General features: G+C 40.1%; 1 protein-coding gene across 1 annotated transcript in view; it reads right to left on the bottom strand.

Annotated features, from left to right (window-relative positions):
• Positions 1–215: 215 nt before the first annotated feature.
• IGFALS (insulin like growth factor binding protein acid labile subunit) overlaps positions 216–18,880 on the bottom strand; it is a 33,013-nt gene continuing 14,348 nt past the window's right edge. Inside the window, exon 2 of the mRNA XM_069210559.1 lies at positions 216–4,764. Within this exon, the coding sequence (XP_069066660.1) occupies positions 2,933–4,764 (1,832 nt within the window). The 3' untranslated portion in view covers positions 216–2,932. The remainder of the gene's footprint in view (positions 4,765–18,880) is intronic.

Here is an 18,880-nt window from a genome sequence, read left to right as displayed (position 1 = left end):
AATACGGCTGGTGGTATATCTGTCACTTTACCGTCACTTTTGGGACGGATTAACACCTCCTTAGTCATGCTCCACAACTAGGGCCAAACACCTAGACTTGCCAAAACACCTTCATCCAGATATACTTTCTCAGTGTATGTGCCACAAAACTCTGGTCGTGAATTCATATAAACCTGTTATATCTTGAAATTGTAAAATAACAAGGTTTACATATGTATGTTTTTTCAACTTTATTTTTATTATTTAGTTCATAGCAAAACAAATGAAAGCAATAATAATGTATTTGCCATGCCTCCAAGCGACCATAAAACAAATTCTTGACATAGCAATTTTGCCTTTGGGTAGCCTTAAGGCGCTGGCTAACGAGCATTCAGAAAAAATGGGTGAATGAAAATAATAGATAATAGGCTAATGTTAGAATTTTCATGCTACATTGTTAGTTATCAGCTGTATGTTACCAACTTCCATCTATTGAAAAAGAGCAACACAATTGTTAAGCCCACTTCAACACTCATTTTCAGGCTTGAAGCACCTGAGTGCTAAGGCCAAGACAAGGGTCCCTCTTTTGATTTGAGCTTTTTAGCTTCACTCCTCCCTCTCCACCTAGACAAGGGTGCAGCTGTGCTAGGTATCTACATATATCAAAAAAACTCGGAGGAGCATATTTACAAGGTGCTTGCGCCGCTGCTGTGTCACATGTTGTTTTTAGGCAGCAGTGGCGCTAACAGTGCTCAACTCTGCTCCATATCTACAAACTGACAAATTGGGCCCAATGCATCAGTTTGTAGAGGCCTGCGTCACATTATACCTGTGCCAGGTATAATGTATGCAGGGTAGGCTTTACCACATTAAAAGCCACATAGAACTGATGCAGTGAAATGTACAACTTTTCACTGCGTCGCTCTAAGACTTGATTGCGTCAAAATCCCTACGCCTTCTCAAACCAGGTGCAAGGATTGACACAGGGCTTTTACCATAGGACTCGCCTTTGTGTTCTGATGCATTGCTGGAGTTGCGTCAGTTTTACCATGCAACTCCAACAATGTGTCACTTTAGTTCCAACAGATGCATCAGAATTTCTGATGCATCCGTGAATACTTGTGCTATGGAGCTCTTTGTTGTAAATACAACGCATCCATGGTGTTGTTAAGGCATTTTTTGGCATGCGCAAGAAATCTGACGCGTCAATGCCGATGCATCAGATTCTTGTAAATATGCCCCAGAGTGTTGGAACGCATAGCATGGCATGCTGACAATGTGTATCTTAAACAAAAACATGCATTTACGAAGGTTAGAAAATGTGACAATCACTTCAGTTTCCAAAATAGGCACACTGCCCAGGTCTGCTCAGATCCACTAAGGTTATCGCAAAGTCCAAAGGGTCTGTGTACTTTGGCTAGAGCCTCAAGCCCAGCTTCATGAGGCAAAAGATCATAGTTTGCGTGCAATGGATCAATGCTGCATAAAGATACCGAGCTGAATTTGGGATGTACTGGATGTAGCTACTGGTGCATCAGTGGGTTAAACCTACTATTGCTCCATGCGTTTTTTTCACAAAAGTTGACACCAGCTGTCCTCCAAGGGCATATATATCTATATAGCGCAAATCTACCTGTTGATCATTCAAGCGAAGAGCTGTAATAGTAGTTGGGGCACAATAAAGATTGGGTACATCACAAGGAGGATTTTACACAATTAGATTACAATTACATTACACGTTTACAGTTGCATTACATAGGCACAGGGAGATTACACCATTTTCTCAGAATCACTTAATTTTGAGTAGAGTGCCGGATCTGTGAATAGAAAAATTACTCTCTGGTTCGGCACCTTTCACCTCTAGACCACACTTCCTTCCTCCGGACGGAAGTGGCAATGCTCCAAAAATGAGGAATAGAGGGGTAATACTAGTTCCATCTGAAATCCTAGTGGTTCTTAGGTGTCAATAGGAAGTGACACAACGAAAATGGGACAGGATTCTAGAGCTCATTGCAGGCAGACAGTCCTTACTCTTTGACACTTTTTATCACAAACAGGTGAAAGGAGAGAATGTCTTTTCCTACCCTGATAATACTAGTGACCAAGGGGGTAACTGCTTTTATTAGGAAAGATAAATAACATGTTTCAAAATATAAAGTTCTAGGTAAAGGAAGGAGACCGCATCTAAAACCTTTCTTGAAAGACCTGCATTGAAAGGTCATAATGAGTATTTATTTCTAGCCACCTCATTAATTTGCCAGCCGTGAAAAGTGCTGAGCAACAACGCTAGAGAATACGACCTCCTTGTTTCGGGGCTTGAGCACAGCATGTGGCAGAACCTAGATAGGTTTGCCTGCAGTATTATACAGTGTATTTACTTGAATAATGAGTGAGAGTGTCCTACGTGGGCCATTGGCCCTGGCATAAGTAGATGAATAAGTTAACAGCTTACGTACAAAGGAAAACCAGGCAACTACCTTCAAAACATGGGACACACAATCCACCTTGGCACAAGAGGACAGTTGTGCCAGATAGCTCTAATTCACTTCTTTAAGAGTGTGATTATGGACATAAATGGTGTTCCACCAAGTTGCACCACTGGGCACTTGGAAATGATTCGAGGTGAAAGTCCCACTGGATCCTTTCACTCCTCTGTGAGACCCACAAGTCCTTTGAAATTAAACACCGGACAGGCTCTAGGACTGGTAATGACTTAATTTCAGGCAACTGCCAAGGATTCAAACAAGAGCCTCCAATATTACATTTCTCTAGTTCTGAGCCAACATACGGTGCCATTTTGTCTTCAAACGGGAATGTGTGTTTAAAGCTGTCCAGTATGTGCAATCAATGAAACTCCAAAGTCAATTACTGACTGCCTTACAGCATTTATGAAGCACCCCCTCCCCCAAAGGGATCTCATGACACTCTTAGAAACTGGCAATCGGCTGCATAACTAGCACTGACTGAAGTGTTCATCACTCAGATCCCTCAATTCCAGGCCCACCAAAGGAGGTGGACTAGCACAGCTGATATTGTTGTAGGTGTAGATGGGTGTGAAGGAGTCGTCCCCTTCCGTGAAAGACTGCACAAAACGAGGTACCACAGTAGAGTTCTGCAGAGAGAAGTCCCTCAGCCCTTTTAGTGAGCAGTCACAGTGCCACTTGTTGCCCTCCAACCACAGCTGCCCCAACAAGGAACCAGGGGACAGAAAACGAACTGAGAATGTTTTCAGCTGGTTGTTTCGGAGATTGAGATATCTCAAGAGTGGCAAACGTAGAAATACGGTGTCTGAGAGCGCATCTAAGCTGTTACCAGAGAGATCAAGCCAAACAAGATGTTGAAGGGGCTGGAAGGCCTCGGGGAAGACATTGTGTAGCTGGTTGGAAGAAAGAAGAAGGTATTCCAAGCTGTTCAGCCCTACATAAAGCTGAGCAGAGAGCTGAGTTAAAGCATTGTACCTCAGATCCAGTTCTAAGAGCACTTGTAAATCAATAAAACTGCGGTCCTCAATGACAGAGATGCTATTGCGTTGCAAGAAAAGTCTCCTGAGGCTAGTTAGACTGAGAAAGGTGTGTGACTTGATTCTACTAAGGCAGCAGTTTTCAAGGTGCAGACTGTGGAGCTTAGTTAGTCCCTTAAAGGCATTTTCAGGTACAGCCTTGAGACAGTTACCTGAGAGATTCAGGACTGCCATGCTGTGAAGTCCAATAAAAGCCCCAGGCTTGATCTCAGGTATTAGGTTGTTGTTCAGCGTTAGAACCTCAAGATGACCCAGCCCATCGAAGGCCCTCTCCATCAGAACTTTCACCTTGTTGTTTCCAAGTTGTAGTTCTTCCAAAACCTGCAAGTCTTTGAAAATCCTGGGTCTTAAGCTGTTCAGGGAATTGTTGGACATACGCAAAACATGAAGGCTCACAAGACCAAAAAATGTGTCCTCATAGATAGTGGCAAGGCGGTTATGCGACAGGTCAAGCCACCGTAGGGCTCTCATACCCGCAAAGGCTGTTGGTGCTATGGTGCTGATCTGGTTATGGTTCAAGTAAAGCTTTTGTAACTTATGAAGCTTTCCAAAAATGTTGGTCTTGATGCCCCTCAGGGAGTTTCCACTTAAATCCAGTTCCTTCAGCTCACTAAGGCTAAAGAAGAGTTGAGGCTGGAGATAAACAAGGCGATTTCCAGCTAGAATTAGCTCCCTTAGATTAGGTAAGTCATGAAAACACATGTCGGGTAGGACAGCCAGTGAGTTCCACCCCAAATTCAGATACCAGAGGTTAGAAAGTCCAGAAAACAATTCATCATCAATCTTGCTGAAGTAGTTGTTATTTAGACTAAGGGAGACCAGGCTTGGCATGTGAAGGAAAGCATGGGGTGCCAGATATTTCAGGTTGTTCCTCTCTAGATGCAGATGGCCGAGAGCTCTCAAGCCATGGAAGGCATGCTGCTCCACATTGTTCAACTGGCTACTCTGAATATTAAGGAAATCCAGATTGGAAAGGTTTCTGAACGCCATGGGTTGTAATGATGTGAAGTTGTTGCCATCCAGCCACAGAGACCTTGCATGGTTTGGCACATAGTGTGGAATTTGTGAGAGGTTTCGAGAGCTGCAGAAGACATTCAATTCCTCATTGTAGTCATAGCTGCACATGCAGGAAGTGGGGCATTTCTGTTGCTCCAAGTCAGATGGGTCTTTGACAATTTCTCCTGCAGGAGCCCTGGTGTCCAAAGACAGTGTGCTCAGCAAATAAGGAGAGAACAGGAGCAATAGCAGCACCTTAATGGGAAAATCTGGAATGAAATAAAGAAGAAATCATTATTAGAATAAACAATGCAGCAAATTAGCAACCAATAGGGTGCCTTTGCAGGAGAGGGTAGGCATGCATTACAGGCTACATACTTACCAAAACTCCACTAACTCATCCACTAAATCAATATACTTAAGCAAGATATATAATTTTATACTCATATAAGACAGGTTTGTTACAGGTCTTGTCCACCACCCACTACTATAGCAGCCCATAAACCAGCCATCACCAACTAAACAGGCAAGGAATAACATCATAGATCCAACACATACTGATGGCCAATCAGAGGACTCTAATCTAGTCCCTTTCTGCAGGTCCCAACTAGTAACACACTATAACCGCTTCTTTACTTTCTTACATCTCACAATGACAATTAAATATGGGATGACAGTGACAAAATCCATCCCCACAGATCTCTCCAGCAGTTCACCCTCCGCCCTGCTCATGATCATAACATTTCACCCAAAGTATCTCAGATTGGACAACCCTGTGAAGAAACCAGTTAAGTTACTACAATCATAAGAAATATGATAATACCATAAAGGGACCTGCACAGCAGATCTAAAATGCCACCTCGCTGAAAACTATAAAGTGTTCGTCAAGCTCTCACACCTCTTCATTCACCCCACTGCTAAGCACTGAGTTCCTTATCCAAGTAACCAAACCTTGGTGGTTATCACATATGACATAGAAACTAATTCACACAGAAGATCAATAACTAAGTGTAGCTTGCTGCCCACATACTCAAGCCCTTCAGTGGCTGATAGGGATAGTAAGTGTTATATAAATGTTCAGAAACAGGACGATACAATGTGATATGTTATTTTGTGTCTTCATTATATTTATGTTTTATTGCATGAATTGGCCCTGGAGGATATTTTAAATAATTAAAATTGCCTGATTTATGTCCTGGGGCACAGATAAAGAAATGTTAATGAATAACTTGTATATTTTTTTTCCAGAGACAGTGGGCAGCCACAGGGGTTGTATGACACTATATTGAGGTTGATAACATTGACATACAAAAATATTGCACTCATTAAATCACCTACTACTACATTGTCAAAGTAATTATACATTTACTTTTCTTAATTCTGCATCTATTTACCTAGACTTACCTGGTGCTGCAGTTGTTAAGTCTATGCTTTGGATAAGATAGTATTGCCATGAAATACAACCATTCAATATAGTGTGGATATACTGTCACTGGACAAAAACTCAATCTTTCTGTTATAAAACAGGGCACACTACACAAAGAATATGGTTACTCCTGTTGAGCTAGACTTCTTCATTGATAAACCACGAGTGAGCTAGGTAGAAAGGTTGTTTGGTATATTCAGTAGGGTGGAAGCTTCTAATTGAAACTCTGGGCTATTGCACAGCCTGTTTTGTAGTCGTCATGGTTAGGAAGTAAAGGGGTGATTATTTGTCAAAGGTGACAAATTAATTTCCCACCAGGCCATGTTTTACACCCTTTTTACTTGAGCCAGCAGGCCTTACCCCTTCTAAGCAAAAACTGTCATCCTGTCACCAAAAATCAATATCCCTTACTCTCTAGAGATAACGTTTGAGATTAAGTCGTTGCAGCTGGGTTCAGTTTGTTATTCAAGCATCTTCTATTCTTTTTTGAGACAATGTGATTTGTGATGAGTGAGCCCCTCTCATAAGTAAATATAACAGTGCAGTCACATCACTTCAGACGAAGGCAGAAGTGATCTTGTAGTGTTGAACTGCTGGTGAATTCTGCATGAACAGCTTCAGAGTTTACGACATATAAACTGTGTTATACTTTGTCCAGTACTACTTCCTACAACAGAAAAGACACACATCACTTAACAGATCCCCAACTGTAACGCTTTAAGACATCTTTAATGCTTTAAGACACCACAATTTATCATTTACAGGGGCAGAGCTGGAAGCTTCTTCATTTTGCAAGTCACATGTATTCACTGAAGAGGTGAAAGATGGATTGATGAGAGGTCTTCTAGCTACAAAAAAAGAAATAGTGCCACAGAGGGACTTGCGTAATTATGAAAATATGTCTAGATCTCTGGGCATAGTGAAAGGGTGCATTGGGATATTTTTCTACAGCAAAAAATTATGGATCAAATTTATCAACACTTTGTGCTGGGTTTGGGTCAAAAAAGTTAAGTAAACTGCTGGAAAGTATTCATTTTTGTATTCACCTTCCAACTCAAAAATAGATTTGTACTGGAAAATATCGCTAAATTAAGGCAAACTAGTGGTTTGTGATACTTTTCTCTGTTTTGCATTAAGAGGACCTAGCATGGGTGGTACAGGGGTATTCTCATACCACCATCCGTTGGTTTTAATACAAATCCCTAGCTACTAACATTGGTAAAGATTTGTGTCAAACATTGACGCCTCCTTGAGGCAATATGCAGATGATACCATCATTCTTGGTCAGACACTGTTAGGGTTACAAAGGTCTCTAGCAGCTCTCTATCTATACAGTCAAAACAACAGGTTACTGATGAATGGTCAAAAATCTGTTGTGATCTTTGATTGTTAGTGGATGTACCAAATGTCAAATTCAGGATTTAGTAATTTAAAGAAGGCCAAAACATAACTATTTAAAAGTTTATTTTTAAAAGAAGGGTAACAGCAATGACACCTTAAAAATAAATTTAATTATGTAACTAATAGTTTCAGAATCCCGGAATCAAGATTGTATTCCGAGCCACTCCTAGCTTTTATATAAACGAAACTGATTGTGGTGATAAGGCATGTTCATTAGAATAATGATGTTAAAATGTAGTGAGGAAGTTATGTCATCAGATGGAATGAAGAGGAGAAAGTCAAGAGGGTTGGAGAGCAGTAAAGCTCATGAAGGAATAAAGAATTTATACCAAACGGATCTTGTTGGAACATAATCTTTAAATTGGCAATGAATGACGACTGATCTGTGCAGAGGACAGACAGAAAAAATATATCTACACCCTGAAAGCCCACAAGTGCATGGAATTATACTGGAGATAACATATACTTACGATAACATTGTGCTTTGCCTGTTTCATAAAAGACAAGAGAACATTTTCTTTTACCTGCGCTATCGCAAAGTTAACAAAAATTATACTTGATTAACTTTATATATAAACGGAGTTGGTACTGTTATTGACGTGAAGTCCAGAGTAACCAGAGTAGTGCGAGCATTTAGGAGCTGTGTGTGATTCCGCACAGTCGATTGGCAGAGCAAAGGAATATGCGATTGAGCAGGAGACAACACGAGCAGCTACTAAACATCCGACTTAGGGAATGGAATGCCAGGAAAGCAATTAAACATACTGCAACATCAACAAGCACATCGAACACAACGCGAGCATCTGGTGAGTGTTTAACGTAAATAAAAACAATTTTAAACAAACTAGAAATTTATCCTGATAACAATACCTGTAGAAGAAGCTCGACTTGTCAGTTTGTAGTAATAAACAAAGGGCTAGTCTTTCTTTGCTGAAGCTGCAGTCACTAATGACAGTAGAAATAGGACTATTTATATAACATATATTTTGAAGTTAACTCAAGTTTAATTCTTAACTGATTATCAATTTATGTTGTTACATTAGCTCATTCTAATTGTGTTAAATTGTTATGTTAATTTGTTATATTAAGTTATTATTTTAGATTATAATTGTTAGTATATTTTGTTAAAACTTTTTATTTAAGACCATACCTAAACAAAGTAAAATGGCAGAACAAACTAGGTCTTCACCACCAGCATTTCTGTCAACACCGGGGGATCCACCTATTCCCTGGAAACAATGGAAGAAAATCTTCATAGCATATTTCTTAGCAATTGGACTTGACCTATTTGAACCACCTGGATGTCAAGCCATCTTACTACGTCACTTAGGGATTGAAGGGTGGAGCATTTATGAGGCTCTACCAGACATTTCCTTTGGAATGGGTGATGGTCAACCTACCAATGAGTCTGATATGTTAATGCAAATATTAAACAATCATATTAAACATTCAGGTCACTCCTAAAACAAATTTAGTTCTCAAACGCCATGAATTCTTTTCAAGAGAACAAATGGAGGACAAAGATATTGCATCAAATGTGGTAGCGCTGAGAGGCCTCGTACTGTCTTGTCGATTTGAAAAATTTACTGATTCCTTAATAAGAGATCAAATTATAAGGTATGCATACAGCAAAAAATAAAAGAAAAATCATTAATGAAAGAAACCAAATTAGAAGAAGCTATAGAAATAGCTAAAGGGGTTGAACGTACAGCATTGTGGTTACAAGAAATAGACAAGACTGCTGATGAAAACAATAAATATGATGCAATAAATTAAATTAAAAATGACAATGCAAAGGAAAAAACTAAAGTGAGGAATAAAAATTTGAAAGGAAACATAGACACATCCAAGGCCTGGCTACAGTTGAAGCAGAAAACCTCTGGATGGAGAGAAGTGAAATGTTTTTGTTGTGATGATCCTGGTCATATTGCATCTAGTAAAATTTGTGCAGCCAAGAATGCAATTTGTAGAAACTGTGGCAAAACAGGACACTTTGCAAAAGTATGCAAAAGGTAATAGAAGGATACAGGTAAAGGACCAGGAAGATCAGGACAAGTGTAAAAGTATTCATGAGGTGATTTTAACTGTCAATGAGAAAGTAAATCAATCAAATGAAATTGATCAATGTGAGAAAGAGACAATCATGAAAATACAGTGAAATCAGAGGGTACTGATAAGTTAGAGAAGCCTCATTGTCAGATATATTTTGTGCATGATACCCACCCACTAATGTGTTAATAGATTCAGGAAGCTTATTCACTCTTATATCAAAGGAAATATATCAGGCCAAATTGGCAGGGACTCAAAATTCTCAGTTAATCGAAGCAGATGTAAGAGCTACAGGATATGCAGGAAAGAGAAAAACAATTTTGGGAATGATATGGATGATGATTACTTTCAAGAAGAGAGCTGTGTATGGAAGGATATATATTACAGATTATGGTTCAGATTTATTGAGGTGACGTCACCAGAAGGATTTAGGTCTAATAATAGACCCAAATGCAAAAGAACCAATTATGTTAGCAGAAAAAGAGGAAATAGGAGAGGTAATTGAGGGAATTAAAGACCAAGTGGATGAAAGATATCCAGGGGTATTTTCAAATAGTTTGGGGTTGTTGAAGGGTTTTTCTCATAAAATAATATTAAAAAGGGAGCAAAACCAGTAGTCCACAAAGTAAAAAATATACCTAATATGATGCGAGAACCCTTAAAACAAGAATTGGATAAACTGCTGGAACAAGACATTATTGAGCACATTGAAGCCTCCGAATGGCTCGCACCAGTTGTGATTGTACCAAACGAGGGAGGTAAAATTTGCCTATGTGTAGATCTTAGAGACCTTAATAAAACATTTGGGTGGACAGGCAGCCACTTCCTAATATATCTCAAATGTTAACAATGGTGGGAAAAGGAGAGATGTTTAGTGTTCTTGATGTGACATCGACATACAATTAGGTAAACTTATGTGAACAATCAGACATATTACATCCTTTGTAACACTGCTGGGAACTTTCCATTACAAAAGAATACCTTTTGGATTAGCCTCAGCCTTTGCGGTATTCCAAAGAATAATGGACAATATTTTTGGAGATGTGACGCAAGTACTATGTTTTCAAGATTATATATTAATTGTGGGAAAAAGTGCAGATGAACATAATTTGTTGTTCAATGAAGTAATGAAGAGACATGAGAAACACAAATTAACCATCAAGAATGAAATATGTCAAATTAGGAAGCTTGAGGTAACTTACTTAGGACATGTTGTAAACAGAAATGGAATCAGACAAAAAAAGCATAGTAGAAACAATAGAGAAAGCCACCAAAGCTTAGCACCAAAGATGAGTTGAAGTTGTTTCTAGGACTTGCAGAATATCGTTCAAAGTTTATACAAAACTTTACAGAGATTGTGGAGCCTCTAAGAATGTTAATGAAGAAGGGGTAGAGTTTATTTGGAATGAGGTGTGTGAATGTGGGTTTGGAGAGATAAAGAAATGTTTCACTCAGGTTCCCACAATGGGCCATTTTGATGTTATGGGAAAAACGTACATAACCACGGATGCTAGCAATAGTGGAATTGGTGCAGTTTTGACACAAAGGAAAGATGATAAGGAATATGTGGTTGGATTCGCACCCAGAAGGTTACAAGGAGCAGAAAGGGCATATTTTGTAATAGAGAACGAGGCCTTAGCTTGTTGCTGGGGAATTAATCATTTTCAATTCTTATGTGTGGGGTATACCTTTCAAGGTAAGAACTGATCATAAACCCCTGACGTGTATTTTTAAAGGAGGAAGAGGTTGGAAGGGAACATCACTACACACATTTCAAGATGGCTACTGTCCATTATGGGTTATAACTTTGAAGTAGAATTTGTCAGGGGCAGTAAGAATGTGGTGGCAGATTATTTATCAAGGATGTCAGTTGATGTAGAGGAAGTTGTGGATGATGTAATTGCAAGTGAATGAAAAATGAGAAAAATGTATTGTGAGCAGATGGCTATAAGTGTTGAGGAATGGGATGTTGCTAAAGGAAAAGATTCAGTCATGAATGAGGTTCAAGAAAGAGTTGTGGGGAGTTGGAAAGATGAAGATGGAGTTAACAGCAACATCAGTGATTACTTTAAAGTAAGGGAAGAATTGAGTATAGTCAATGGCAAATTAATAACATTAATCATAAAGGACATTTTGGTCAGGGAGTAATGAAGAGAAAAGTGATGAAATCATATTGGGGGCCTGGAAAGGATCGAGAAGTCGAAGAGAGGTAAGGAATTGTGTCACAATTGCAAATAGTGACAAGATCGAACCAGTAAGACAACCACCGTTAGCAGTGATGAAATTCCCCAAAAGACTGTGGGAGAAGTTGTCCATCGATTTTATAGGTCCAATTTCTAAGTAGGGAGTGAGGCATAAATACATAGTAGTGTTGGTGGATTATCACACTAAGGCCCATCTTTATACTTTTTTGAAGCTCATTTGCGTCATTTTTTGACGCCAAAGCGGTGCATACGTACAAAATACAATTATATTTTGTACGTTTGCGCTGCTTTTGGCTAAAACAATGACACAAAAACAGTGCAAAAAAAGAATTAATATGGCCCTAAGTGGTTTGACGTAAAAACAATGGAACATGTGAATATGGCAGGAGTAATTGAATTTCTAGAAGTTTTTATGGAAGAAGGACTACCTAAAATAATCTTATCAGATAATGGGGTACAATTTGTATCTAGGGATATGACTGATTATTTGGATAGGATGTGAATAATTCATGATAGGGTAGCCCTATTCTGACCACAAGCAAATGGATTAGTAGAAAGGATAAACCATATTGTGATGGAAAACCTACAGCTATCTTTAGCAAATCAACTTTCATGGCAAAAGAAACTGATGAAGATGATGTGGTCACACAGAACAACTCCACATTCTGTAATAGGTATCTCACCTTTTGTATCTTTGAAAGGAAGGGAACCAGGGATAAAAGAGTGTCCTATGTGGTTAAGAGAAAAGAAAATAATAAAAGTTGATCAAGAAAAAAATAAAATAGAAAGTTATTGCTATGCAAAAGAAAACTGTGCACTATTATAACAAAAAAAGAGTGTCAAAAAGTGCCATGTACAAAGTGAAGATTGAGTTGTCATAAGGAAGGGTGGAATTGTCCAAAAGGGGGACAGTGAGTACTCTGTTCCGCAAAGAGTGAGAGAAGTTAGACACAATTTAGTAATTTTACAAAATGGAACAACAATGAGCATGGGAAATATATGCAAAGTTAAACTGTGGTAAAGTATTATGTTGTGTATATATCTTCTATTACTATCTTTTTTCATAACAACATATAAAAACAATGTAAAATGTAACAAGAATATAATTGTGTAATAATTGGTGAATAAGTAATTTAGTGTTGTTAATATATAATATTTGATCAGGATATAAGGGAGGAGATTTGTAGAGACAGGACATGTTCAGTAGTATAATGATGTTAGAATGTAGTGAGGAAATTATGACTTCAGATGGAATGTAGAGGAGAAAGTCAAGAGGCTTGAGGAGCAGTGAATCTCAGCTGGAAATGCCTTATGAAGGAGTAAAGAACTTATACCAAACGGATCTTGTTGGAACATAATATTTACACTGATGCTATAATTGATATGTGGTCTTCCACCCTTTTGTGGGGTATTTTTACCATGACTGAATTGTCGCTCAATTCAATAATTTCTGTGTAATATTCAGTCTTCCCCAGTCCTGTGCAAGGTGTAGCATCAGGTTGTAATTTAATTTTGAAAAACAACGATTAAGCAGCGTTGGTGATTTTCTGAATTATATTCTGCGGTTATGTTGTGTAATGGCGGGCACTTTAAAAGCAATTATGTTAACACATATCGACAGTGAATCTAGCTACACTAATCCATGGGCTAAATGTTTGTCAATATCCTTATTTGTGCTTAGCTTTTATAGCTAATGATCAAACCTACTGTCACTTGGGTTTATTAAATTTAGTGACCAAACGTTGACACTGTCAATGGGAAGAAAATGTATTTGCTTGTGTATTTCTGGCCTTGCCAGTCTTTGAGTTTAGGTTGTGACAAATTGCAGACAAATTTAATTCTGGGATGAATTTCAACATTTGCTTGGTATATGTACAGTCCTTTTTAGGTATCAACACAGCACATGCACTGTGTTGCAAGACGTATTGTTTGCAATTCAGTGGGCTCGGGACCCACCCACAGTACACCATTAGTTGTTTTTGTTGTCACTTTCATTTACTATATTTGAATGCTTAACTTCCGTAGGATTCCCTTCCTTTCTTTTGTGAGCTCTTCCCTGAAGCATGTACCTACTACATGTGTTTTCCTCGTCTTTTTGCAAACCAATATTTTTATTTTTATTTTCTAAGCGTTTCATTATTATTTCTGGACATGAAATGTGCTTTGCTACTTTTAACACAGGCCTGCAGCTTTTTATTTACGTTGCTTTCATCCTATCTGCAATTTCTATTGATGCCTTAGTTACTTACACCCACAACTGTACTACTCTACACCACTCTGCTCTATGCTACTCCATTAAATGCCACTTCACGCCACTCTACACACCCCACACAATGGCACACCACTGTAATTCACTCCACTCTGCAACAGGCCACTCTTCTCCACTGTATGCCACTCCACTCCACTGTATGCCCCTCTACTCCACTCTGTGCAACTCCACTCTATGCCACTTCACTCTACACCACTCTACTCTATTCTACACCACTTCACTCCACACAATGGCACTTGACACCACTCCACTCTACAATACTCTCCTCTGTGCCACTCTTGTCTATGTCACTCTACGACACTCTACCCTATGCCACTCCACTCTACTCTAAACCACTCCACTCTACTCTACAACATTCTATTCTACATCATTCCCCTCTATGCCACTCTGAGCTATGTTACTCTACTCCAGGCCACTGTATTCTACTCCACCCCATTCCATGCCACTCCACTCTGAAACACTGGTTTACGCCACTTCACTATACACCACTTCATTCTACTCTATGCCACCCCACTCAATGCCAATCTACCCACTCCATGCCATTTCACTCTATGCCAATCCACTCTATTCTACATCACTCCACTCTATGTAACTCTTCTATATGCCACACCACTCCACACAGTGCCACTCCATGCACTCAATGCCACTCCACTGTTCTCCATTCTACTCCATGCCACTCCACACAATATCACTCTAAGCCACTCTACTCTACCCCTCTCTATTCTATGCCATTGTATGCCACTTCAATCTACTCTTTAGGCTACTGTAATTCATGGCACTCTACTCCACACCACTCAATTCCGCTCCACACCACTCTACTCTATACCAATCAAAGCTATTCCATTCTTCTCTACACAACTCTATGCCACTCCACTCCAGTCTATGCCACTCCACTCTACACCACTATCTGCCACTCCATTCCACTGCACACAGTGCCACTGTACGCCACTCCTCTCTATCTCACTCTACTCTACACCACTCCACTCTAATCCACTCTACTCTATGCCACTCAATTCCACTCTGTCACTCTACACCACTCTAACCTATGCCACTGTATGCCACACCACTTTACATCTCTCCAGTCTATGCCATTCTGCTACACTTTACACTCTTCTACTCTACACCACTCTACTCTATGCCTCACTGCTCTATTCCACTCTACTCTACGCCACTCCACATGGTGCCACTCCACTCTACGCTACACTATGCTACTCCACTCCCCACCACTCAACTTCATGCCACACTCATCTAGTTCGCTAACCTTTAGCCATACTGCTGTATGAAATGGCTAAAAGAAATTAGCAAAGCCAATAGCTCTCACATAGATGAGAACTCTTGGCTTTGCCAGTGCTTGTTAGTATAAGCAAAAATGTTTTAGAAACTTCTATTCAATTAATTTGGAGCTAAAACTTGTAGATCAGCCACATAATTTGTATTTTAGTGGTAGCAATCTGAGAATGATTGCATGTGTCCTTATATTCACAGACGTTGGTTGTGCATTTCTTGTAAAATATTAAAACGTACTGAAAACTGGTAAGGGAGGTGGTGATTTTATTATGTGCTGAGATATCTCTTGTGGCATTGTTGACTACAATTTTAATTAATCAAGACAATGAAGTAATAGATTCATTCATTCATTCGTTTTCTGTCTGCATTTCCTTGAGCACTCTGGCAGCCAAACCCTAGAATTGGTGACTTGGTTGCCTCAGAAACACTTGACCCAAGAGCTATCATTTTTCCCTTCTGCTTGCTCCCTTTGTTTACTCTTGTTTAACTATAATTCATGTCTTCCCCATGCACTGCTTATGCCCTGTTTTTCTTTAGGAATAATAAATGAAGTTTTCCTAACTATAAGAAACCTTAAACCTTGGGTTTTTGTATTGAATTTGTAAGTTTTATTTTGAAAAAAATATATTGTTCTTTATTACTATATGAAATATTTTCTCTTATGTTTTGGTAGGGTTTTCGTTTTGTAGTAGGTCAAAGTTCATTATGAACATTAGCGTTGTCTGTGTGATCGATTTGCTTTCACTTGCGCTTCCTCAAAAGTACTACTGCTTAAAATGATATTTACACCAAATAAGTATTTTGTATTTAAAATATGGATTTAGGGTTTCATGGCTACTTATGTTTTGTAATTGTATATGTGTTTGTGTTGTAACTGTAGGTTGTATTAGTGAACTGTGATAGTATCAAGATATAACTGCAGCACTTTAACTTTTGTTACACAACATTTCATTGGCTTCAAACTCTGTCAATTGTAGGAAACAGGAAGTGAATACCCCCTTTCCAGTTCCAATTGATATCTTCAAATGTGAAGGTTGTGATGTTTGCAAGAGCAAAAATCTGCAGGTGAGAACCCACCTTGTAGTTTTTGAGAAGTGCAATTTCTCAAAATCCAGTCCTGCTGGAAAAGAGGATGCAAGAGGAGGAGCACAACAGGTGGAGTGGAGGAAGAAAATGAAGGATTCCATTGTGTAGAATACTTACACGTTGCTATCTGAAAGAAAAAAGGTAAACTCCAAACTGGTAAATGGCTACCAATGCAACAAATAAATGTATTTCCCATTGGAATGTGAAATAGTGCTTATTTGGTATGGAATGAGGTTGGCATCTGCAGAAAGGTGCCAGGAGGAGACAGAAGAGGCAGAAGCAGGAAGATCAAAAGCGGCCACTTCTTCAGCTACTGCAACACTTTCAACTTCTTCTGTGCCATCAGCACCTCTGGCCCCACCTACCTCATCTGTCCCCAAATAGCACTTTCTACTTCTTTTGCACCATTAGCATCTCCACAACCACACAATGCACCTGTTTCTCCATCAGTACCTACTCCTGGTACCGTGGCACCAATACATTTGTTGAGGCAGAATAGAGAACTTACAGAGCAGGATGGCAGTACTGTGACATACAGTCTCCTCTGCCATACTGCCATTGTTTCAGGAGAGCGAGATATGATATCCAGTGTGAGCTTGTCATGGCTCTCTAGTGTCCTCCCCAACAGCTTTAGGTGTTTTTGTTTCCGTTGTTACCCTCTTGTTTCCTGTGAAGAGTTTTTTAGTTGGTCGGTCATGTTCATTTGTAAAAACAAAACCCAGAACAAAATTTAAAAAGAAAAAAAAAACGTATTTTCAAAACTAAGCAAATATCTCAAAAGATAAAGAACTTCTACCCATATTAATCATATTTTTTTAGGTGTGAGCAATACACAATTGTAACTCATATAGAGTTAAACGGCAAGTGTGAGTTAAGTTAAAATTTTGCCTTATGGTTGCTTCATGGCAGAAGGTAAGTTATTAATAAACTAGTAAGTGATATCTGATTGTATTTGGAGTGGAGTAGTGTCATAGAATGGAGTGGCATGTCATAGAATGGAGTGGAATGTCACATGCTGGGTCTGGTTGCTTAGTGGACATATGCGTCCGCTGTAGGGGCCAGTATTCAACCTCATGGTCACAGGTTCAAATTCCAGCAGGTCCACCCAGTCTTTCATCCTTCTGAAGTCGATAAAATGAGTACCATTGACTTGGGTAACAATAAACATCTGTTATTCAGTGCCAAGATACCTTCTGGGTGAACATGGGCTTTACAAATACAAATTTTTGTAGGAAGGTCCCCTCTTTTTGGCCTGGTTACCCCCACTTTTTGCCTGATGTCAGTGTGCCTAGACTGTTTTCACTGGGATCCTGCTAACCAGGACCCCAGTGATTGTGCTCTCTCCTCTAAATTTGGTTGTCTTGGTACTTCTTACACCCCACAATTGACATACTGGTGTACCTCTGTAAGTTCCTGTAGATGGTACTTAGGTATCTAGGGCATTGGTACACCAGGGGTCCCCCATGGGCCGAGCTTGTATTGCGCTACACATGGGAGTCCATGCAAACTGTGTCTGCAGGTCTGCCATTGTACCCTTCATGAAAAGGTGCATGGACCCTTTGACTACTAGTCACTACACCAGGTCACTGTAAGTCACCCCTATGGTAGGCCCTTTCAGCCCAAAGGGAAGGGTGTAGGTCCCTATGTGTGTGGACACCCATGCATGAGCAGAGGTGCCCCTACAAACTCCACTTCCAATTCCCTGGACTTCATAAGTGTTGGGAAGCCATTTTAGCTATGTACCGGCCACTGGTCGAAATCTGTGGTCCAGCTACATAATGGTAACTCTGAATATAGGCATGTTTGGTATCAAACATGTTGGAATCATACCCCAATACTGATTCCAGTATTGGTGGCATGATTCCATGCACTCTGGGAGTTCCTCAGAGGATCCCCCAGTTCTGCTCCTACCAGTCTTCCAGGGTCTGCGGGCAGCCCGTGCTGCTGCAGCCCCTCAGACATGATTCTGCCTTCCTGCTGCTTGACCAGCTCAAGCAGGGGACAGCAGAACAAAGGATTTCTGGTAGGAGAGGGTTGCAACCTCCTCTCCTTTGGAAATAGGTGTTTCTGGGCTGGGGAGGGGTAGCCTCCCCACACCACCAGGCTGTTTTGAAGGGAACATTTGGTGCCCTCCTTGCATATCCGTTTTGCACCAATCCAGGGACCTCTCATCCCTGCTCTGGAGTGAAACACACAAAGGAAAGGGGAGTGTCCACTCCCCTGTCCAGCTCCACCCCTAGGATGGTGCCCAGAGCTCTTCCAGGTGGCCACTTGGTTCTGCCATCTTGAAATCAAGATGGGCTGAGGCCTCTGGGAGCATCTGACTGGGTAGGCCAGGTAGATGAGTTAAGAGACCCCTCTGGTCACCCAGAGAGTGACCAAACCCCCTTTTGGGTTATTTAGTGACTCGTTTGAGGGTGCGCCCCCAGATTCGACATGCAAGACTCTACCAGGACTCCTCTGCAAAGACCTTTTCTGCTCCTGGCCTCAAGAACTGCTGCTGGGCAACACAGGAACTAAACAAGACTGCAACATCTGCAAAGATTTCTCCTTGCAACATTGTTTCTGGGGCTCCTGTCAGAGATCTACAAAATTTCCACAGCTGTGCATCCTCTGGGGTCAGCAAGAAGTCACTCCTCTGCAGCTGCAGGCACCTAAGGCAA

The sequence above is a fragment of the Pleurodeles waltl genome, chromosome 10, assembly GCF_031143425.1.
Source record: "Pleurodeles waltl isolate 20211129_DDA chromosome 10, aPleWal1.hap1.20221129, whole genome shotgun sequence".
Taxonomy (NCBI): Eukaryota; Metazoa; Chordata; class Amphibia; order Caudata; family Salamandridae; genus Pleurodeles; species Pleurodeles waltl.
Note: the sequence above shows the minus strand (reverse complement) of the source record. Positions and strands in the feature narration are given on the sequence as shown.